The sequence below is a fragment of the Eubalaena glacialis genome, chromosome 1 (assembly GCF_028564815.1).
Source record: "Eubalaena glacialis isolate mEubGla1 chromosome 1, mEubGla1.1.hap2.+ XY, whole genome shotgun sequence".
NCBI lineage: Eukaryota > Metazoa > Chordata > Mammalia > Artiodactyla > Balaenidae > Eubalaena > Eubalaena glacialis.
Window position 1 is genome coordinate 48,591,113 of NC_083716.1, and position 23,908 is coordinate 48,615,020.

The window sequence follows — 23,908 nt, forward strand, 5'->3', positions numbered from 1 at the left end:
GTGGCCATGTCCTGGCTGCCTGTCCCGTCCCCATCCTCTGGAAAGCCTGGAGAGCCTCAGTTTACCTGTGCCCCCTCGCTGCTCTGACCCACTGAGCCAGCTTCTTTATTCCCAAGCCCCTGCACCCCCTTGGGCCTCCTGGCCTTCGCTGGCACCTCTTCCTCTGCTGGGGCACCTTCCCTACCTGCCTCCATTCCCCCTCCCCCAGCATCTTCACTGGCTCCTACTTGTCCTTTTGTTTTTAATTTAAATAGTGCTCACTCCAGGGGACCTTCTTGACGCCCCCAGGCTGGGTTAGGTCCCCCTTGGTCCTCCTGGACGCTAACGGCTGTGTGCTTCCGTGTGTTAGCAGGGACCCCCTGAGTAGAATTCCTTACTCACTGCCCATCTTCCAGGAGCCAGGCCCACTGCAGGCCGGGGCCTGGGCAGTCCTGAGCTAGGTTTGGGAGCAAGTGCTCTGTCTGGCTCAGTGTGCTCTCTTGCCGTGGATGGGGATCCATGGAAACCAAGGCGCTATTCCCAAGCTCCCAGGCCCATCGTGGAGCCGTCTTTGCTTTGTTCTCCTGGATCTTCTGTTTTCCTTCTGCTTTCCATCTCTCAAACCTGTGCAGCTCTGCAGGTTTGGGTTCTGCCCCAAGTCTAGGTGCTTTCACAGGAAGAAAGGAACGCCAACAGCTGTAGGAGAGGAGTGGCAACATCCTGTTTACTTGAAGTTTGGCAGTTGCAGCTTCTTTACTGAGACCGGAAGAGGGTATTGAGGAAGAGCAATTTCAAGGTGGTTTCTAGGCTTGTGAGCAGGGAGCCTGATGTTCCTGCAAGTCACAGCCATGTCAGAGGAAGGCTGTAGACCCCAGCGCAAACCCAGCAGCTGCTGGGAGCAGGGCTGCTGCATAACCCAGGCCAACTCAGAGTCTGGCATCCTTCTCAGGAGAGGACTGAAGCCTCCACTCTGTATTTGGGCCTAGTGTGCCTAATTTCCAGCACCAAACAGCCCCAGGGCGGGGCAAAAGGGCCAGGTCCATCGACCTTGTTTTTCTGAGAAGCAGACCCATCGTGAGCTCTGAAGAGGGAAGGGGTTGCCAGCACCCACAGCCCCCAAACTAGCCCGATTAGAGAAGCGTGCCCTGGGTTCCACTGGGACCCCAAGGTCAGCTTCCATTGCAAGGAGGCTTCGGGACAAACAGGCAAAAGAAAGAGCTATCTGGGTGAGTCCCTTCTATGTGTCAGGGGCTGAAGGCCCCATTTTCAGGTGAGAAGAGTGAGGCCCAGGCTCAAACCACGGTGTGAAGCATAATTGGGCCATCCCCTTTCGCTCTGCACTTCCAATCCCCTTTCTAATCCTCCCTCCCAGTGGGATCTGGCTGTGTGGTACTTGGACCTGGGGCCTCAGGTGCATCCACACTGATGGCAGCCAAGTGTCCCATCTGTGTTCCACACATGTTCCACGAGTGTTCCTGGTCTCAGAGTCTTAGGAGCAATGCTGTCACTAGATTTGTTTCTCTGTGGCTGAACTTTACTTCCTCCTGAGCCCTGTTATCACTACAAAATTGATTTTATCACTGCAAACCACTTCTGGTTTAACAGTTATTTGGGGGTAACTTTCCCATCAGTTCAAGATTCTCCCCTTTTACCTTCTGCTTGCATCTCCCAGGAGGAGAAACTAAGTTCCAAGGAGTCTCACATGTCATCCTGGTCCTGGGGAGAAACGGCTCACTTGGGCTATCTGAAGTGTGTCCTTTGTGCCACAGAACACCCTTTGGGAGCAAGGGTAGGGGTGTGACAAGGTTGCGGGGGGATCCTGAACTGACAGAGAGGAGGGGACCTCCAGAGGAAGTGGCTTTGTGCTATGTCTTGGAGGATAAGAGCTTTCCATAGGACAAAAAAGGTATTGCATCAAAAAGCAGCATGTGCAAAGGCCCAGAGGTGCACAGGCTTGCTTAACTTGCGGATCCTAGTTGGGTTTATTTGAGGCTGTGCTGTGAGCTCCTCGTTCGCAGCCAGCACCCTCTGCTGTGTGAAGGACCTGCCACCTAAGTCATTAGGATACTTCTGATTGCAGGTGATATTTACGTAGCTCAGATAAGACTATAAGATAAAGAAGGTGTTTCCTTATTGAGGGGGCTGAGAATTCAAGAAAAGGTGCTTCAGGCACAGCTGGATCCAGGGGCTCAAAAGCCATCTTGGACTTGGTCTCAGCCTGACCCTTTTCTGTGGAGGCTTCAGTCTCAGCAGTTTCCCTCCACCCCGTGGGCCTCCCTCCACCCCTCAGTTACCAATTCCAGAAGGCACTCCTCTTTCTTAATATTTTCCCCAAAGTCCCAGAGTTGAGTCTCACTGGACTGAGTTGGATCACCCCTTGACCAGTCCCTGCTGACAGGAAGAAGTAATACCTGATTCATCAGGGATGGTTCACAGGTCTGTCCTGGAACTGGCCTCGAGGGAATCACAAGGAAGTGGTTCCCCACAGGAAAGCCAAGGTGCTGCCTGCAGCCGAGGGGCCAGGAAAGGTGGGCAGGCAAGTGTGGCAAGGCCAGCCCACACACCCCCGTTCAGACTTTCTCCAACTCCTGGAGGCTGAGGTTTGCAGGAAGATGCCGGACATCACCCACGACACTCTGATCTTTTCTTCAGTGTAAATCTTGTCTCCCTGTCACTCTGCAAGCTCCTTCACGGGGGACTGGGGTCTTGGGTTGCTCTTGGATCCCCCTGGTCACCAGGGCCACGTGGAGCACAGTGGCAGGTACTTCATTTCTATGTGTGGATTCTGTTAGCGGAGGACGGATGCATTTTCTAGACATCTGAAACCCCTTCCTCGAGTTGAGGACATTGGAATTTATACGATCTAAACTTAGGAGCCATTCTGTAATATTTAAGTTTCAAGATGAAAATGTCCAGGCATCAATTGACAAACACTTAGGGCAGCCTCTCCCTATTTTTAGGTTGGATACTTATAGAACGACATCTGCGTGCATGCACGCCCACTGCCCCACAACTGGAAACACACAGCCTGATTCTGCCCAAATAAGGGTGTCAAAGAGGGACAGCTCCCATGGAGGGTGGACCCAACAGGTGTGGACAGCACGGGAGGTCTGAATGGCAGGGATGGGCTCTCAGCGGGTCAGATTCCAACTGAGATTGGGCAGGCCACCCTGCGCCTTCGCTCACTCTCTGGAGCAGCCCTGCTGCTGTCTTCCTCTGAAGGCTGCCCCCCACCCCCGTACTCGGGGGGAGGGGGACGGAGGGAGCCTCCAGGCCTCAGGACTATTTACTCTTGCAGGAGATTCCTTCCTGTCGTGAAACCACTTGCAGAGAGCAGGCTGTGCTCTGCAGGACTGAGGTGGGAGGGGCTTCAGAGAGGGGGGTGGGACACTGGCTGTTGTGCAGGGAGGGGTGGAGTGTCAGGTCTCTGTCAGCAGCATGTCCGAATGGGGCCTGAGATGGAAGGGCGACTCTAGACTCAGAGCTGGAATAGTGCCTTTGTGCATCTTAGCAAAAGGCACCATCCTCTGGGCAGGGGTAGCCTCAGGTGTGTGGCTTGGTGAGAACTCCTGGGCCCGATGTGGCACACATGGGGACAATGTGGGTGGAGGCCCTGGAACCTCAGCAGGCCCATCTAGAGGCAACCCCCCTGCTCTCTGCTCTAGGCAGCAGCAAAGGCCATGCCCTAAGACCTTGGCTCCTGCCCTCTGCACCTGGTTCAGTGTGGACGGTCCTAGCCAGGAATGCCGGTGGTCAAGCCAGATTTGGGCAGCACTGTGCCTACTACAGCCCTGTGAATCTACCAGTCAGAGGGTCCCTGCCTGCCCTCCAGGACCCCAGCCTTGGCACTGCCAGCCCCTGCTCAGCTCCCTTGGACTGTCCCCTGGGTTTGAGAGACTGTCCTCTGGAGGCTAAGCTCCCAAATCATGTTTGCACGAGAGAAGCCAGAGAATTTCAGCAAGTGCGGCGTGGCTTCCTCATGGGTCTCTCACAGACCTGAACGCAGGAGCAGTCAGGAGGCTTCTGGCTGTGCTTGCAGACCGGCCCTGCTAGGGCCATCCATCCTCCAGCTACTTTGCGGCGCCAGGGGAAATCAGCGCTGGGGACTCGTAGGGGTCTACGGCCCAGGAGGGACTCCCCCGGCTGATGACCCCGGCAGGAGGCAGGGGTGTGGGCAGCTGGGCGCAAGTGTGCTTCTGACAGATCCTCATCCAGGGGCTCTGAGAGCACAGGGCGGAGCTCGGGAGGAGGGCGGCATGGAGGATTTCCCTCCCCGAGGAGGGGAAAGGCTGCCGCCGAGTGGCTGTCTGGCTGGCTAGCAGGAATTACGGGGATGGGCTGTGGCTGGTGGAGTGCACAGCGTGGCCCACTGCAGCTGTCAGGGCAGCAGCCCCATGGAGGGCACTCAGTCTCTGACCTTGGACCTGAGGCCCGGGAGACTGTTTGGGGCCAGGGACTAGGGGCAGCCTCCCACCTTGGGGCGGACCCAGGATGGAGCGTGGAGGGAGGTGTCTAAGGGGCCTGACCCTGTTGGGAGTGAGAGTGGGTGCTGGGCTGAGCCTAGGATCCCTGCCAGGGAGGGGCAGAAAGAGCAGAGCGTTCAAGATGATGCCTTCGGTCGGTAAGGCTGATGAAAGTTGCTGGGCAGCTTGGTGAGGACTGGGGCCTGGCGCTGTCGCTGAGGACTGGGCCACGCTTTTCTGGACGCCAGGTGTCCTTTCTCCCCTTTCCTTCTCAGCCCGCCTGTCAGTGGTCTGGACTTCTCCGGCAGAGCCTACGTGTATGTCCCACTGTCCCCACGTCTCCTTGTATCTCTCTGGCTCTCTGACTCTTTCCATCTCGCTTTTTCTGATCTGTGTCCTTTCTTCTTTCTCTGTTCAAGTTTCATCTTGAGCTCATACAAAGTTTTTATGCTGCATGATGGTCAGAGAGATGGTCACCAGGGGAAGACCCCCAAGGGGGACCCAGGAGAGATGTCCGTGTGTGAGGGGGGCAGGGGAGAGGCTGTCCCTTAGTGGGCCTGGCCTCACGCACTTGTGCCTGCCCTGCCCCGTCCCCTGTCTTCCGCCCAGTAAAGGCAGTGCAGAGCAGACTGGTGTCAGAAAGGCCCCAGCGTGAGCACACAGCACACACAGCTCTGTGTTTCTGGCATCAGGCTGGAAGTCGGCTCCATTTGGTGGCTTTAGCAGCCCAGCCCTACCATGTGTGAAACACAAGGCTTTGTCCCATCCCTGGAAAGGTTTACAACCTGACTGGAGCGGCAGGATTAAGGTAAAGAATTAATGTAAAGAGACAATGAAGCTCAATGGGGGCTTCAAAGAACTGACAAAACCAGGGTCATATTGTATTGTGAGGTGTGGGTGAGTGGATGGGCCCCACGTGGGCCCATCAATGACAGAAGTCACCAGATGTCCAAGAAGACTTGTGATTAGAACAAGGCTGTGTACTTTTGCTTCAGAATCCTCCAGCTTTTTCACCACCAAGTGAGGCCACCAGAAAACCCCTAAACTCCGTTACGATGGTCCCTTCCCCACCAATGCACTCAGAGTGAAGATGTCCTCTGTGGAGTGTCAACCCAACCCCTGGGCAGCACTGAGCATGGTCAGCAGACGTGGCCATGTGACATCTTGCTGCTTTGGTGAGCAAGTGCTTCAGTCACCATTGACCTCCAGGAGATCAGGACTCAGGAGGTGGACCTCTCCTGGAGCTAAGCTGGGGAAGATATGGTCCCTCTCAATGAAGTCACCTGCTCTCTTTCAGGAGAAACAGGGGTGTTTTTGCTGCTTCTGCCTTTGCTTGGAAGCTTGAACCCGAGATTCAGGTTTGGGCCTCACCATCTACCTGCCCCTGCCTCAGCCCTCCAGCCCTTGGCCTTGATGATTTTTGCATCATTCTATTAGTTAGCCACCTTGGATTTGAGTTTGCAGGGCATCACGGGGCTCTGGGTATGGGTGGCAGGGCTGCCACTTTCCACTTCTCTTGACCCTTGGGCACATCATCAAGTCCTCAATGCCCAGGTTCCTCACTCATCAAACGGCAGTGGTGACTGTGCCTGTCTCACAGAGCTGTCGCTGTGAGTATTAAATGTATCAGTGCAAGTTCTGCCCCCCTCAGAGTAAGTGGCCCTTTAATGTACACTTCCCTCTCCAAAGTCCATGGCTCTGCTTTAGCTTTTCTAGGGCCATCTTCAGGGATCAAGGCCCAGCTTGTGAGCCACAACTCCTGTCTTAAGGTTTCAAGCCCAGGCTAGAAGACTGAGACGCCCCTTGCAGCATGCTCTATTACCATCGTCCAGTCATTCGCCAAATGTCTATTAATATGTGCCACATCTTTTTTATCCATTCATCTGTCGATGGACATTTAGGTTGGTTCCACGTCCTAGAGAGGTAGGATAAGGAGGGTAGGAGGGAGGCTCAAGAGGGAGGGGATATGGGGGTATATGTATGCATATGGCTGATTCACTTTGCTGTACAGCAGAAACTAACACAGTATTGTGAAGCAATTATAGTCCAGTAAAGATCTATTTTTAAAAATGTCTATTAATACCTCCTGTGTGCCAGGCACTGTGTCGAGTGCTAGAGGTAGAACACGCCACAGGGCACTGCACAGCTCCGTGGGGAGACCAGCCAGGAGACGCATCAGTGGGTTAATAGCTGAGAAGCTCTGAGGACAGTGCCTGGCACACAGCAGTGCCATGTAATGTTCTTAAATAAGTGGTGTGGGCACTTACGATGGGTAAGTACAGCCGCTGTGGAGCACCCAGAGGGGCAGCTAAGCCAGGTGTGGGGCGTCAGAAGGAAGTGACACAGAACTAAGATGAGATGGAGGATAAGCGGGGAGAAGATGGGGCTGGGCAGAGGGCGTGGCCCAAGGGCAGCTGGTACCGGCCTGAGTGGGGAGCTGGAATCAGTGCAATCTGGCTGCAGTGAGAGGGTTCCTGGGAATGAGGAGGAGCCTAAAGAGGCAGGCAGCTCGGTGGTTTGTGACCACCTAGAGGGGTGGGATAGGGAGGGTGGGAGGGAGGGAGACGCAAGAGGGAAGAGATATGGGAACATATATATATGTATAACTGATTCACTTTGTTATAAAGCAGAAACTAACACACCATTGTAAAGCAATTATGCTCCAATAAAGATGTTAAAAAAAAAAAAAAAGAGGCAGGCAGGGGTCACGGTGCGGGTCTTAGAAACCGTGTTAAAGAGCTGGTTTCACTTTAACTGCACCTCAAAAAAACTGTTAACCTAAAAAAAAATCACTTATAAAACGAGTGAAATAAAAAGCAGTCTTCTAATAGGAAAAAAAGAAGGAGCGGGTTTAACTGAACTCAGCGGAACCTCACTCCTGGTTTTGCAGGGGACTCTAATGTCCCAGCAAGGCTCCCAGACACTCCATGGCGACCAGGAGCCACCTCTGTGCTCCTGAGGGTGGTAGCCCGGGGAGAGGGCTTCCTGTGCTAGGCTTTCCCAGACCTGCGGGAGTGGGTGTTTGGGGACAACGCCCATACACCCCGGGCCTGATCTTGGCCAGAAGTTCTGTTCTAACCAGACTCTGGGTTTTCTGTCTTCGCAGATGTTGGAGCAGCTCAAGTGTTAGCAACGGGCCAGCCTGCTGGGGCCGAAATTGGTAGGTGGCTGCCCAGCTGATTCTGGGCGCAGGGCGGAGGGGCAGGAGGAGGTACCCCGAAAGGCCTGGGCCGGTGGGGTGTCCTGGTAGGGTTTCCTGCCGGTCGTCATGGAACCAGGGCAGTGTTCACCCGCAGGCCTGCCTGAGTGGCTAACACGGCTGCATCCCGGGGGCGTGGTGCTGCAGGAGAGCCTGTCCTCGAAGGGGATGTGAGTCTTCAGGGTCGCCTCCATCCACGCTCTGTGACTGCGGCCACAAGCCCGGGACAGCAGGATCCGCCTGGCTTCCGTGGCCTGGCCGGTGTCTCTCTCCACATGCATGGTCCCAGCCTCTCTCCGCCTCAGGGCTCAGCTCACCAGGCACAGTGCCGCTTGCATGTCACCTCCTCTGGGAAGGCTCTTGGCTCCCAAACTGGCCCGCCCCAGTCACCTGGCACTCAGGTGAGCTCTCTTCTTCCGCTGCTGACCACAGGCTCCTCCAGGTGGTGTCAGGGACTCATTCATTTGCCTTCAGCGCTCAGCAGACCAGGCAATCAGCACACACTCTACAAATGAACTGATGAGGGAATAAGTGAGGAAGGCTACAGGAGGCCAGAGAAGCGAGCCATCAGCCACTTGGGAATGATTTCCACAGCTGAAGGGACCATGGATGGAGTTCCAGGAAGAGGAGATGGGGTGTGGGTGGAGGTTCAGGGAGGGGATGTGCTCCCAGGAGAGTGGGAAATTAGGTCGGCCTCAGTGAGTTGGACTGTGGAACGTTAAGGACCAAGTGAATGACTTTGAACTTCATCCTGATGTAAAGGGAGCTGTGGAAGACCTTTGCAGTGTGGTGACTGATTGAAGCCCCTTGTTCAATTCCTCCCTGCCCTTCAGATGTCAAATACGCCATCACTGGGATTGCTGTGGGCTTCGCCATATCGGCCAGCTTCCTGGCCCTGAAGATCTGCACGATCAGGAAGCCCTTGTCTGATAATGATTCCTCCGAACAGAGAGGCACTAACGTGGGCTTCAATGGTAAGGAAATGATGCTCAGCCGCATCTCTGCCTTTGCCTGAGACAAGACCTGACCTGGCCAGTCACCTGACGTGAGGCTCTGAGGGCAACACTGGCTGGAGAGAGAATAAAAAACATGGGTTGAAAAGAAATGCAGCGACCTCTCTGTGTCTCTGTCTCTGTCTGTCTCTCTCTGCTTCTCTCTCTCTCTCTGTACTTTTCCATTTAGTCATTCTTGAGATTCCTAAGAATCAGCTTTCCTGTAGTAAAGGTGGGGAAGGGAGCTGAGTTGGCTTCAGACAGTAATTTCTACTCTCTTACTCAAATAGTGTGGTCAGATGAGATGGATCCTGGGAGGTGAAGAGGCGGCTGCTGGCACGGGTGGGTGGTGGGGAGTGTGGCTGGCACTGCCCACCTGGGCCAAGTTGCACTTTTTTTCATAAACTGGGCAAGTCCTACACTAAGAAGCGCTGAGCGTATCCTCATGATCCAAACAGAGCTGGGCTTACGTGAACCCAGCGTGGTTCTCCACATGCCGTGGCAGCCACGGAGAGGTGCATCCCATGCAGACGCTGAGCACTCAGTTTGTGAGTTTTGACAGCAAAATGTAGCATTGATTCGCACCCCTTTTCTCTCAAGGTGGGACCTGCAAAATCCATTCCCCGTATAAGACTGCTTAATGGGATGGTGATGCAGTTTTTCAGAGGTTGAGGAGGAAGGACCCTCACCATGTATCTGGAAAATATGATTATTACCTGTGAAGATGTGCAGAGGGGGGCAGAGAGAGGAGGAGACAGCACTCAGGAGATGCCAGCGTGTCCAACTGCACAAGCAACTTCGTTGGTCGTAGGAGTTCACTTGCCGTTGATATTGTATCACGAGGAATATGAGGGGAGAGAAAAGTCTCTTCATCACACAGCAGGAGATGTTCTAGATCTCCTAAGGGCAAGACGGCCCGGGATCTGCAAGGAGGAGGGAGGAGAGAAGCGACTGGCGGGGGTGGGTGGGTGGTGTCTCTGGGGAAGCCTCAGTTTCACCCGTGTGCGGAGCTAGAGGGCTCAGTGAGGGACCAGATGGAGAAGCTCCAACTGTGCCAAAGGGGAGGGGGCAGAGCACTCAGCCCAAGACCACCCCCCCCTCAGTGACCCCAACCCAGGGAGCCTCTCAGCAGTGCCCAAGTCAGGTGGCTCCGACCCCTCCTGCTGGCCTGGCACTGAGTGAGCTGCATCACCATCGCAGGGCCCCCTTCCTAATGCCCTGCTTTCTCTGTTTAGACAGCATCGAGCTAAAGAGGAGAACTCCAAGGTAAGGTCGCTGCCAACTTGTGACTGGTATTTTCCCTCCTGTTTTATCCATCCTGCTCCATCGCCTGACATCTTAGCTCCTTTCTCCAGTTTGAAACTCTTCCTAGGGAACTAAGATGCACCACACAGCCCCCTCTTCTCGCTCTCCCCTCCTTTGGTCAGTGGGCAGGTGTCATCTGAGTGGGGAGCCCACAGGGTATGGTAGCCAAAGGGAGCTTGGGCTCCCTTCTGCACACTGTGGGTTAGATTTTGCCCTACCTCCTGCTCAGAGCCATCCCAGTGCATCCCCCGCTCTCAGGATCATGTCCCCAGCTCCTGCCATGTCCCAGTTGGGAAACCACATGTGTTCTGCTCCCAGCTACCTGGCTTCCCTGCTACCACCCAGCCACACTACTCTTCTGCATAGAGCCTATGTGCTCCAAGGACAATCTTACCTCAGGACCTTTGCACTTGCTCTTTTGTATCATATGGAGTGCTCTGCACCCAGAGAGCTGCAAGCTACTGCAAAGGCCTCTGGAGCAAGGATCTGAGTGATACCAGTGAGGCAGCCGGCCCCGGGGGCTGAGTGAAGGTGCAGGCAAATCCAGAACAGCCAGCGTTTGTCGGAGTGGGGAGGTCCTAGCTGGGAGATGCCCTTTGGGAAGTAGGTGGTAGAGCAGGTGTGGGCAGTGGACTGGGGGTGTGTGTGTTGGTGATTACCCTGTTTGAACATGGTAAGTCTGAGGCTTCTGGAGACTTCCAAGTAGAGGAGATGTTCAGTGAGTGTCTGGCATTCAGGACAGACGTCTGGGCTGAGACAGGGTGGTGGGCTTTTAGAGCGATACAAAGCACGGTCTCCCCCTCCAGTGCTTCCCTGGGACCTGGGGCTTGGTAAGTACAAAGTAGCATCTCTTGAAGAAATGGGTGGATCTGTGGATGAAGAAGAGATGGATGTGTGGTATGCGGCCGTCAGGGGGATGCCCTGGGGATGAGCTGGAAATGGATTTTTTCAAGACTTTCACTTTCTGAAGGATCTGCCCTCCTTCAGACTTTCCAGTTTCTGGCAGTGATTTCTGAGCATGAGGCCCTAAAGCATGTTTCATCAACTCTATCTCCAAGCATTGCCTCTCTCTGTTTCTGATGCTCATTGTTTCTCTGTCTCTTTCTGTCCCGTCTCCTGTCCTCCCCCTCTACTGTCTGTTTGGCCACCCCACAGGGGCCTGGACTAGGGGAGACAGGTGTGATTAGGGTGACCATTTACCTTATCATCAAATCAGGACTTTTTGAGAGTGGAGAAGAGACACTACTGTACTAATAATAGTGTCAGGATGATGGGCATAAACCCACACACGCTGTCCTAGGAAAATCAGCATGTGGTCATCCTAAGTTTGGGAGGCCTGGGAGGCATGGTCTCCAGGTCCTGGGGTGGCCACACAGCTGTCCTCTCACTGGCAGTGTTACCTCCTCTTGCACCCAGGGTTCTCACGGAGGGGGGTAGGTACCCAGCTCTGGGGGATTTTGGAAATGTGTGGTGGAATTGGGGGCATTTGGGGCTGGGGTAACCATGGATGCCATGTGTCCCATCTCATACGCACACGTTCACACACACACCCAGACCCACACTGGCTAAGTTGTCCCATTTCTCTTTCCAGAAGAAACACGCTGAACAGCTCCCAATTGTCACCAAATCCATGACCCACTCATGCAGGAAAGTAGAATTCCAAGTCAGCCAATGCCCCTCCCTTTCCCCGCCCTAAGGGCCCTTCTCCCTGGGCAGCTCTATCTACTTCCAGCCCTTGGGGGATTGGTGTAATGACAGGTTCCCCTGAGTGTGCAGCTGCCACCACTCGCCAGGAGGGCATCCTCGTCCCAGCTCACCCAGGGCAGCACTCTCACTGCTCTCCCACTATAGAATCAGGGCAGACTGGCCTTTACCAGGGGTTCTAACAGGGCTTTTGGCAGCCTGGCTCAGGGGAGGCAATGGACTAAGTCTAGAAGGATGAGGAGGAGTAGCTCTTGATGGCAGGGGGTGAAGGGACCTGGGAATGCATAGATGAACCCCAGGCTCAGAACCTGCATTACCTTTGGGGGCCTTTGGGGTCTCTGGAGTGGGGAATGTAAGATAGGGGTCAGTTTTGGATGGATGTGGGCGGAGATTCTGCCCACAGCATGGTCTCAGGGGCCCTCTGCTGGGTGACTGAGGCACCCTGGCGTGCGGCTGCGGGCTGCTGTGGCCAGCTCTGGTCCTGTGTCAGAACAGTCGAGTGGACAGGCAGAGATTCTGGCAGAGTGATCTCACCACCCACAGTGAGCGATGCTGTCTTGACCATCCAAACCGCCCACACGCATCAGAGGACACTTTGGGTTAAGGCATCGTGCTTTGGAATCTCCAGTGCCCCTGGAAGTTTCCAGAACTGTTGCAAACCCTGATTCAGGGACATCTTAGTCATGGAATTCACAAAACTGAAAGATTTCACAATGCCTAATGCTTAATCCTGGTCCATGTGTACATGCGTATGTGAGTGCTAGTGGGGGGAGGGGAGGCGATTATGTGATGACTCCAAATGAAGGCCTGACACGCACGTGTGTGTGTGTGTGAAGATGCTGCTGTGAACAATACAAAGCAAACCAATTCAAAAGCATTGTTGAACGAACAGTCACTGTGCTTTTACCATCCTACATATGATCGTGTTCGGGAGCAGCTCTGCTTTGTATGTTTGGATGTTCTGAATTATTTTGATACATTGGAGCTGTAGGAGGAGATTTCCATAATCCAGGCGAGGTGGCTGCCGTAGTCATTCAACAGTAAGCACTGCGAGAGTAAAGTACAGGAAAGGGACCGTGAAGGGTGCAGGAGGAAGGCAGGGTGCCGAGGAAGGGAAGGAACGGATGAAGGATGGGGAGAGGCGGGTGGCTGGGAGTTAATGGCTGGACGGGAGTCCCACCCCCATCTATTCCCCCACCATGTGCAGGGAACTGTTCTCAGCATGTATCACACCAGAGCTTCTCTGCACAGAAGGGAGCACAATTCAAGTTTCCAAAACTGACACTAGATGGAGTCAGGCTGAGTCGGGAAGAAGTTAGACCCGAAAGAAAAAGCAAAGGACAAGCAAGCCATTCTCCTGTAGCAGAACTTTACCCGTGCTTTCCGTCATCTAGGAATGATTTAGTGAACATCCTGTCCTTCTGTTTTGCATGTTAAACCTCGACTTCTCTGAAAGGTGAGTTGTAAGAGTGATGGATCGCTCTTACTGAAAGGAGGAAAGGCAGTCCCTCTCTTGTCCTGCGCTGGCTGGTGGCTCTCTTGCACGCCCCCCACAGGACGGGAGGGGGATTGCTAGCCATGGGCCAGAAGTCCTGTTGCCAGGATGGCTGTGAGACCAGGAATCAGCATCTCTTTGGGACAGCTAATATGGGGGTACTTTGGCAAGATTTTAAATGAAGCTGCGGGGTGTTTGCCTGATTAGATCTGAGCAAACTGGGTTTTAACAGCAAGGTAAATTTTATCTTATTTGATTTGATTTTCCAAGACCTTCTCTTTGACAGAGGCCAATCAACCGTTAGCCAGCTTAGTCCACTTGATGAAAAAAAAAATTCCAAAACTTTTCCTTGTGTCATCAAGCTATCAGTTTGGCAGAAGTGTCTGCTTTTCAACGCAGCTGTGGGGTCTCACAGTGGACAAGCCTGAGCGTGCAGGGCAGCCTCCATGAAGGGGAACAGGATCCTAGGCTGCTGGCTGAAGGAGCCCTGCTCCCAGGAAAGGAGGCACCTCCTCCAGGTTTATCTGAATGGTTGGTTCACAACTCACTTCCCCTAGTCCTGCTTTCCTGCACCTCATCACCACCCATGTGCTCTCACAGTCCTTCTTTTTGAAAAATCTTCAAAGCCACAGAAGAGTTGAAAGAACAGTGCAATAAAAACATCTCACCTTTCACCTAGATCCATAAATTAACATTTTGCCCTACTTGCTTTATCTCTGTGTACATAACTTTTTTCTGATTCATTTAAAAACTAATATAAATATCATGATATTTCACCCTTAAATACACCATGTATCTCCCACATAATCACAGTATAACAACATGAATGGTAAGAAATGAATGGAAATGGGTGGTAATTTGATAGTATCATCTATTACACAGCCTGTATTCAAATGTTTCCCAAGTATCTCTTACATTTCTATTTTTCCAAGCCAGGAGCCACTGTATTGGATTTTGTCCCTTTTTAGTCTCTCTCGATGTTGCCTTCTCTCTCCACGGCACTGTCAGTTTTGAAGTACGTAAGCCATTCGTCTTTCATGATGTCCCATTTTCTGGATTTATCTGACTGTTTCCTCTTGAGCAGATTCAAACTGAGAATTTTGTCAGGATTGCCTCAGAGGTAACTGCGTGTGTATCTTTCAGTGCATTGCACCAGGAGGCACATGACCCCGGGCTCTCTCACGGTTGGTGTTGCTGCTTTTGATCACTTGGTTAAGGAAGCAACAGCTAGATCTCTGCATTGTAGAGAGAAAACCCTGCCTTTGTAATTAGTAAATAATAGAAGGGGTGGGACTTTGAGATGGTGGGAACACCCTGACCCCAATAATTCTTCACCCAATGATTTTATATCTGTTCATGATCCATGTTTGAATCAATTATTGCATTGGGGGTTACAAAGTACTGAGTTTCTAGTTCCAGAATTCCTTCTACATTTAATAGCTGCATTCTTCTAGAAAAAGACTGTCCTCTTCCCCTTTTCTCTTTCTCTTTCTTGTTGAACATTATTCCTATGGACTTCAATGCACTATAATCCATCACCATCATGAATCTTTTTCATGCTCAAATTGTCCCAAGTTATCAGTACAAGTCACTTCTTGGTGGGTTTAGACAGGACCCCAGTAGTCATTGAGCATTTCCTAGACTTCTGACACAACACAATGTCCCAGGCTCACCTTGTACTGTTCCTGCTCAGACCCGGAATCACCCATTTTCCCTCGACCCATGTTTTTCTCCTTCTCCTCCTCCTCCTCTTTCTTTTTGATGTGGAATAGTTTTTAGAAACCAAGATCTGGGCACAATGTGTGTTCATGGCTATTGAAGCATCATCGCTTGCAGGCCCTCTCAATGGACAGTCAGCAAATGTATATTTAAATCAAAAACTCAATACCATAAGGTTCTTCTTGAGATTTCCTCATTCTATATTTCTATTTTGCCTCCTCTAAAGTGAAAATCCTGTTCCCCAACCATATAAATATTTTTACCCATTTGCTCTACTCTATAATACACACAAAATACATACTTCCAGAATTACAGCACTGTACAACTACAAATTCGCTTAAAAATTTCTTTGCAGGGGCTTCCCTGGTGGCACAGAGGTTAAGAATCCGCCTGCCAATGCAGGGGACATGGGTTCGAACCCTGGTCCAGGAAGATCCCACATGCCACAGAGCAACTAAGCCCGTGCGCCACAACTACTGAGCCTGCACTCTAGAGCTCGCGAGCCACAACTGCTGAGCCCATGTGCCACAACTACTGAAGCCTGCGTGCCTAGAGCCCATGCTCCACAACTAGAAAAGCCACTGCAATGAGAAGCCCAAGCACCACAACAAAGAGTAGCCCCCCGCTTGCTGCAACTAGAGAAAGCCTGCGCGCAGCAACGAAGACCTAACGCAGCCAAAAATAAATAAACAAATAAATAAATTTATTTAAAAATGAAAGATATGCAGGAAGGGCAAATTTCTAGATACAGAAAGATAAGTGGTTTCCTGGGGCTATATGTAAGAAGTGGATTGAAAGCGAATGGACATGAGGAAATTTTTTGAGGTAACAGAAGTGTTCTAAAACAGGATTATGGGGATGGTTGTACAACTCTATAAACTGTGGAAAATCACTGAATTATAAATTTACAATGGATTAATTTATGGAATGTAAATTATGCCTCAACAAAGCTTTGAAAAACAAAAACAAAAACAAAAGCAAAAAAAAGAATCCGCCTGCCAATGCAGGGGACACGGGTTTGATCCCTGGTCCGGGAAGATCCCACATGCCGCGGAGCAACCAAGCCCATGCACCACAACTACTGAGCCTGCGCTCTAGAGCCCACGAGCCACAACTACTGAGCCCACGTGCCACAACTACTGAAGCTCGTGCGCCTAGAGCCCATGCTCTGCAACAAGAGCAGCCACTGCAGTGAGAAGCCCGTGCGCCGCAAGGAAGAGTAGCCCCCTCTCACCACAACTAGAGAAAGCCCGCGCACAGCAACAAAGACCCAATGCAGCCAAAAATAAATAAATAAAATAAATAAATTTTTTTTAAAAATCAAAAAAAAATTTCTTTGCAGTTCTTTGTTCTTAGAATTTAGTCCTCCATGTGTACAGAGTATTGTGTTCAAAAAGAATTAACTATTTTCTCAATGTGGTTTTGCTATCAATTTGATATAGTGTTAGAGACATTTGTTTCAGTGTATATGCTGGTTTTAGTTTCCTTTCTTAATCCTTTCAGTTTAATTTTATTTTTTGAGTATGTGAAACATGCATATGGTTCAAAACTAAAAACATGTAAACAGGTAAACTCAGAGACGTTTTACTCTCATCCTGTCCACTCCGCCCTGCTCCCACCCACTGCTTTGAGGTAATTAATCTCAATAGTTCCCATTTTATTCTTCCTGTGTTCCTTTTACAAAAATATATTTAATTAAAAATTTTTTTACATATATACAATCTTTATAAAATTAGATAAGTGTTTATATATGTACATATATGTATGTGTATATATATATATAAATATATATTATTCTGGTTCTTATACGGGTTTATTTTTATTTGTATCTCTGATTCATTTGGTATGGTATGTGGTATGAGATATAGATCCAATTTTATCTTTTTCCCAAATAGCAATCCAGTTATTTTAATATCATTTTTCAAAACCACCCTATTTTCCCCAGTGTTTTACTTGCCACCTTTATAATGTTCTAAGTTTCCACATATGTTTGGATATTTCTAGACTTCATGGTATTCTCCAGTGGTATTTGTGATTATTCATGTGCTATTACCACACTCTTTCTTTTGGTGGCTTCATGTATGCGCTATTACTTGGCGGGGCTGGTTCCTGCACACCCTGCTATTCTGTTTTAGCTATTCCTGTGTATTTGTTGTTCCATATAAACTTTACAGTCAGCTTCAGAATCTAGCTACAGAAACAAACATCTTGGTATTTTTATTGGAGTTGCATTATGTTCACATAATAAATTGAAGACAATTGACTTCTTTATGATATTATCCTTCACTGACAAGAAATTTATTTTTTACAAGTCTGTTTTTTTGCTTGTCTCAGGAGAGTTTTCAGATTTTACTCATGGATTTTTCACATTTCTTGTTAAGTTTACTTCTAAATATTTTATGTTTTTGTTGCTTTTGTAAATGGAATTTCCCATTATGTCTCCTACTTGTTCATTGATTGCTTATGGATTTTTTTTTTTTTGGTGTGTTAACATGACAGCAGCTACCTTATTGAATGCTTTTATTGTTTTGTTTGTTTTCTTCTTGATCTCCTTGAGTTTTCATCATATTATGTCATCTGCCAAATTGTAGATCGTCTCTCTCAATTCTTAAGCCTCTAATTGTTTTCTCTTCTCTGATTGCATTGGCTAAAACCACCAATGTTAAATAATAGTGGAAAAAGTGAGTATACTTGTCTTGTGCCTGATCTTGGTGGAAAATTCTCTAGTGGTTTTCATTAAGTAAAATGTTAGCTTTAGGGCTAAAGTACGCATGTTTTATCATGTTACGGGAACACCCATCAATTCCGATTTTACTGAGTTTTTCAGGAATGTGTGTGGGATTTGGTCAAAAGGCTTTTCAGCATTAGCAGGCATTAACTTATCCTCAGCATTTATACCCTGGGATAGTCCCAGGCAAACCAGGACATATAGGCACCCTTGTCGCTAGTTTAGTTTTTTCCTTTTGTCCTTGTTGGTCTGCATGATTTTTGGAGGATGTGGTGGAAGATTTGGGTTTAGGCCGCCACTATGATCTTAGAGTCTCTAAAGGTCTCTTTCTCTTCCTCTTGAAGCCCAGTCCATGTCTGCAGCCTGATTCACTTACTAGTCCAGCCAGCAGATGCTATCCCAGCCTCTGCCCAGCTTATCTTTTCCTGCAGGTTATGTCTGGATCTCTAGGGGCTGGTGGCACACCTGTTTGTAGAGGAATACCTTTCCTGTCAGAGAACAGTTCCTCAATGTGGTAACTCACATGTGCCACTTCCCCAGCTCAGGGACATTGGGGGTGGGAGGAGACTGCTCTCCTGGTCTGCCCATCTTCTCTGGGCATTGGTATCTCAAGTGCAAATGATGACTAGGTCCAGCCACTTTTGATCCTCTCCTTAGCAACACCTGAAGGAGTCCTTTCAACTCAGGAATTTTTAAAGATAATAGGAGGGATAAACTTTCTGTTAAGCCCCTGGACCTCTAGACCAGCCAACTCAAACTCTTTGTTCTTCTGGACCCACCATCCTTTAAAGGAGAAGTGCAACAACCTGACAGCATTTGAGGCTTTCTCTTGGAATCCCTTCTTCCTCTTCTCTCTCTCACTATCCTTGCTTGTTTCCAACTTGCTTGTCTTCCATGTAGGCTCTGATGCCATCAAGCTTTGTAACCCTGACCTCGACCTGTGCCCTTGGTCCTCCACACATGGGGTAGTTAGGTATATGCTGTCCTTTTTACGGATGTTGACTTGGCTTGCCCCATTGAGGCTTCATTCTGCCCTGTCTTTCTGCTATTTCTGCCCCTTCTCTCATGGGCAGATGCTAGACTCAAGATATTAGGACTGAATATGCACAATGGAATGGAATAAACAAGTATACAATGTAAGCATAAGTATGTCATGCTGTTATAACTATGGGTAATGTTTATGTGAAACTACAATGAAGTTTTGGTGGGAATTTAGCCTCAACATGGAAGTGTTGGTGAGACCCTTAGCCAAGAGTGGCTACAGCAGGGTCTCTGCCGTACTTTCAGCCCAAGCTCTACCATATCGGGGTCTGGTTCGGTGACCATCTTTTCTTCCATGTTCCTAGTTTTTAATATATATGTTTACTGCCATTCCCTCACATCGAAGCTGATACACTACATTCCCTCCTGTCAAAGCTGATACACTAAGTGTGGAGAAGTCTCACCCTCTGTAACAGTGTATAGTTCAGACTTGAAGGTATCAGTTTCTAGTTACATTCCCATCGGCCTGTCTACACTGTAGCACCTGCTCAGATCTATGCAAACTCTTCGAATACAGAAAGTGGCACTTTCCCCTCGATATGCTTATTAACCTTGGGGAATGACTTCTTCCCTTTTTGTCACCAAAGTGGATGAGGTTTTGTGGCCTCGGTTTGGCAGGCAGAAAACAACCTCTAGGTTGAGCTCTATCTGAAAAACTCTCCCCTTTATCTAGAGCCACTGGTCTTCAGGTCCCTTCCTATGTCACACAAGGAAATGCCCCACCTTGCTAAGATTTGCTGATGAACTCTTTCATACCTGTTTAATAGTGTGGGGTGCATTAGCATATGCCATGATTAGTTAGAGCATAGTCACTCTTGTCAGTAAATCTTCCAGATGGTTCTTTTTCTTCCAGAAATGCACAAGTGATTGAGCTCTGAGAGAGCAGCCTCTTCAAGAGGGGTTTGGCACTCTGGACAGCTGCCCAAGGTTGCAGTCTTGTAGATAGCTTAAGTTTGAGCAATCAAAGCTGGTGATGGACCTTCACACGGAACTCAAAATCCAGGGCAAATAATAGAACTTAGAGAATCTAAAGTGCCTCTGTCTTGAAGGAAAATATTGCTTCTCTTCTGCAAGAAGCTGACTGCGTAGAGGGAAGTAAGAGCCCTCTTTCCAGTAGTGAGAACGTTTGGAAGCCAATAAATGCTCACTGGCTATCCTGGTTCCCCAGTCGGAGCTGGTCATGCTTCAGGATGGCATTGTGTCCGTGTCAGTGGATCTTACTGGCAGCAAATGGCTCATGGAATGAGACCCAGACTCAAGACACAGCCTCTCCAGCACCACCATCTTACCAAGAGGTGAGCAGCATTTTCTAGAACAGTAGGCCTCACCTCAGCTGCCAGAAGAAAACCCTTGTCAACATTCAGGGGCCCTGAAACATGGAAACTATGGGGCAGTCTCCATTCCTATAAATGAAAGACAGACCTTCCAAAGGATGAAATGGCAGGCTGGGCTGGAGTGGGAGAAAGGGGTCTGATGGCCGTGGAATGGGCCTGCAGCTCTGTAGCTCTTCAAATGGTGGAGCCAACAAAGGATTAAATGAGAAAGCAGCTGCCATGCCTTGTAGAGAGCTATACAAATGCAAGCAATTATTGTTATGCGTATATAATTATTTTGTGGTGACTGTGACAATGTCCATACTTTATCATGGAGGACACAGCTGGCAGAGGCTTAGGAAACCCACGTCTTTGATTATTGCCGTAAACGTAAGGCTCCATGGCACAGGCCCCATTCACATTTCTCTCCCCTGTAATGTTAACCCTATATTTCCGGGCTGCATTAAGGAATACTCTTTGCCTTTTCGTTCAACAGAAATCCGGGTGGCTCTATGGACTGGTTCACTCCTTAGATAAGGTTACTCTCCTTGTGTGTGATGAAAGATGAGCTATATTTCAAAACAAAGTGCTGTGTTGTAATAATTTGCCTGGATTCCCAGGGCATCTTTTATCTGACTTGATAACAATGTAGTTCATTAGCAGACTTGGTTAACTGATAACCTAAAGCGGTAATGCGATACTCATAAGCAATTTTCTGTGTGTAAGATAGAATAAACCATCTTGTAAGGTATCTGTTAATTGATTTGCTTCTTTTAGCAGCATTTTAATTAAGACAGCTGGTTGTGAACTGAAGGTGAATGCATCTGGATTCTCAGTAATCGTTTTAATTTCTGTAAACTCAATAGAATGTGGGATCCTCTCCCCCATCCCACTTCATGACATATTTTCCCAGCACCACTCCCGGGCTCTGGTTTTGTTTGCGCCCCACACAAGGTCTCCTGTGTGAAGAACACAGAGAAGTATGCTGAAGACCAGTGCTTTCTCTTTGGCTTATAAAGGCAGACATGCCCTGGGAGCAGCTCCTGGGGATAAAGGTGCCAATGGGCAGGAGCCCTTGGACATGTTTTTGAAGCAATCACAAGAAGTCATTTTGTCTGTAGGTGCGATGTCTTGAGTGAGGGCCGTTCCTCCTGCCCCACCCTGTGGTTTGGGAGGATGCTAGCAGAGGCCTTCCCAGCCCAGTGGCCCCCAGAACACGTGCAGATCCCAGATAGCCCATCTCAGCGGGCAGAACATCCTGCCCAAAGGGGAAGGGACAGATGGTACTCAAATACCAGGAGGAAGGGTTATCCCTACACAGGTGGAGTGAGCCGCAGAAGGCAGCAGCCTGCCAGGATCTAAAGGCATGGCTGTGGTTTGCTGCCTCCAGGGCTCAGTACCTGGAGGAGAAGGTAAGATGGGATCGGGTTATCTGGCAAGATCAACAAATTACACATATGTATCAATCTCTATGTCTTTAAGTTAAAAATATATTTGACATGGAATCTATAAATTAAAGTCAACACATAAAAATTAAATAAATATGTGTATATACTCTTCTATGTGTGTTAAAAGTATACATATTGTGGAATTCTAATATATTCCATCATAGAATATATGGGGGTTTGAATAAGTCGGTAAATAACAGCTCTTTTCATCATCCAAGTTTGGAAATAGCTGAGAGGCAGACAAACAACTTAGGCAGATGGAGATGAAAGTATCAGTTATTCTGATTTTCGAATGAGTCATGACATGTCAATATCACTCTGCAGGCCTTAGAGTCCAGATTGGTCCTTGCCCCAGTCCAAGCAAGAGGTGAGCATGGCTGGGGTTGGAGTGCCAGCAGCAAAGATGCAGAGGATGGATAGGTTTGGGATGGTGTTTAGAGGTGGAGATGCCAGGGCTTGCTGATATAGATTTAGGGGTGAGGAAAAGAGTGACTCAGCCTCAGTCCTAGGGTTTGGTGCCATTTATGAGGATGTGGAAGACCCGGGGAGTGCTAGCCTTGGGAAGGGTCTGCAGCTGGTCTCAGGTCTCTTGTATCAACTCTTAGGGAGCCAAAGGATGGGATGCACTTAGAGAGAGAGCGAACCCCGTGCTCCTACAGGAGTTTAAGCTTGTGAACTGGGGTTAAAAACACACATGTCGGAGATTGTTCTAGAATGTGCTCTGAGATCCATGAAAAAAGCAGGGGAGAATCGGCCTGGAGGAGCCGTAAGGCTCTTTTACGGTGAGATGGAGTGTGCAGAGGGGTTGCTTAGACAGAGGGAAGCTGAGCTGAGCTGAAGATGCAAGCAGAGCGGGTGGTGCCTGTGACATGAAGCCTAGAAGGGCCAGGGCCAGGCTGGGTTCGGGGCTCCTCCCACTGACTGATTCTTTCTCTTCCGAGTCATTTGTCATAATCCCAGACTTGTCAGATAAATTAAGCATCCTTCAAAGAATATGATTGTTCAAGTGGACGTTATCATTGGATGACAAATAAGTCTCCCAGGCTGTGTATGCAGCCTGCGGCGAAGTCATTCAGCCTGGACATGAGGAGTTTATGAGTCAGGGAGGAGGGCAGAGCATTCTGGAACCTGGTGTGCCAATACCCAGGAATGTAAAAGACCATGGCAAAGCTAAGAAAGGGCAAAACAATCACCGTGCCCGGGCTTAGGCTGCGTGGGAGGAGGGTCAGGAAGTCTGTGATACACAGTGTCCTGCCATTTGGTTGTCTGGATTTGTGAAGTCTGTTTTCTCTTTCATGAAGATAGTTGCAGAAAGATGGTAAGTGAATATGTGAAATAGAAGTTCAGAGTCATGAAGGAAAGATCCAGAAGTCCTACTCATTTACGAGGTGTTCTGAAAGGAAAGAGCAACCAGAACAAAAACAAGGACATAACAAAAGAGAGAGAATAAAATTGACCAAAGTTGCAGAAAGATACTAGAACACAGCTTAAAAGGAAGAATGTAGTGAGACAAATGCAAAACCAACTATATACAGTAAAATCAAAGTAAAATTTGGGAGTACCAAGAACAAAGAAAAGCAAATGACCTATAAAAAATGGGACTTTGACCAAAATTAGACTTCTCATTGGCAGAACTGAATGAAAGAAGATAAAGAAGCAATACTTTCAAATTTCTCAGGGGATATAATTATGCACCATAGTATTCTCTACCCAAACAATCATTCAAGTGAAAAGGAAACAAAACTCAAAAACTCAGAAAATTTACTACCCCAAAATTCTTTCTGAAAAAAATGACTGGAAGATGAACTTCAGCAAAATGAAAAATGAATTTAAGAGGAATGTGTGAGATAAAAGAAGTGGCAGTGAGTAAAGAAACCGGTAAAATTTACATTTAAATTTAAATAAGTGATGATTATTTTTAAAATTACTATACATTGCCATTCTTGTACATTGAAATCCCACATGATCTCAATATGGGAGGTTGTATGGGAGACAGATATGAAAGCATTATATTGTTCAGGGACATAATATATCAATAGAATATTGATTAATTCTCAGCAATGATAGAAAAATATAGTACTGAATTTGTGTAACGTAAATTCAGGAAGAGCTCCTAGAATAAAAAAAAAGGTGGGATGGAAAACGTCATAGCAATTACAAGCATTAGGGGAAAAGAAAAAGGAGAAAGAGAGGAAGAATTTGGAGGAGGAGGAGGAGGAGGGGAAGAGGAAGAATGAAAATTCTTGTGTATATTCTTTTGGCACAGACATGAGAATTTCTCTGGGGCAGATACAATTTTTATTCCTAAAATTGTAGCGTATGTGTGGCATGGCCAGTGTGAAGATGATCTGAGTGGCAGTACTGTGTATAATGGTATTATCCCTTAGTATTCTGGGGAGCCTGGTCTCCAAGGCTGCTGGACCCAAATATTGGAATGGAAGCACATCCCTCTCTGACCTCTTTGTCCTCGTTTGCACCTCAGACTTGGCTCCAATGCCAGACTGTCCTGGGAGAGAGTAAGA

The 23,908-nt window shown here is 48.8% G+C and overlaps 1 protein-coding gene across 1 annotated transcript; it reads left to right on the plus strand.

The window, feature by feature from the left end:
• The first annotated feature begins 6,710 nt into the window (after positions 1 to 6,710).
• On the plus strand, positions 6,711 to 19,219 carry TMEM273 (transmembrane protein 273). The gene is made up of 4 exons (XM_061190128.1): positions 6,711 to 6,714; positions 7,549 to 7,602; positions 8,475 to 8,615; positions 19,107 to 19,219. Exons 1-4 carry the CDS (start codon positions 6,711 to 6,713, stop codon positions 19,217 to 19,219), a joined length of 312 nt encoding a protein of 103 aa, XP_061046111.1.
• The last annotated feature ends 4,689 nt before the right edge of the window (positions 19,220 to 23,908 follow it).

Excerpts from the sequence above, each read along its gene's own strand:
- TMEM273 (XM_061190128.1), top strand. Across the intron at positions 7,603-8,474 it reads GCCTGCTGGGGCCGAAATTG|ATGTCAAATACGCCATCACT; the intron begins GTAGGTGGCTGC and ends CCTGCCCTTCAG. Across the intron at positions 8,616-19,106 it reads CACTAACGTGGGCTTCAATG|CACCTGCTCAGATCTATGCA; the intron begins GTAAGGAAATGA and ends TCTACACTGTAG.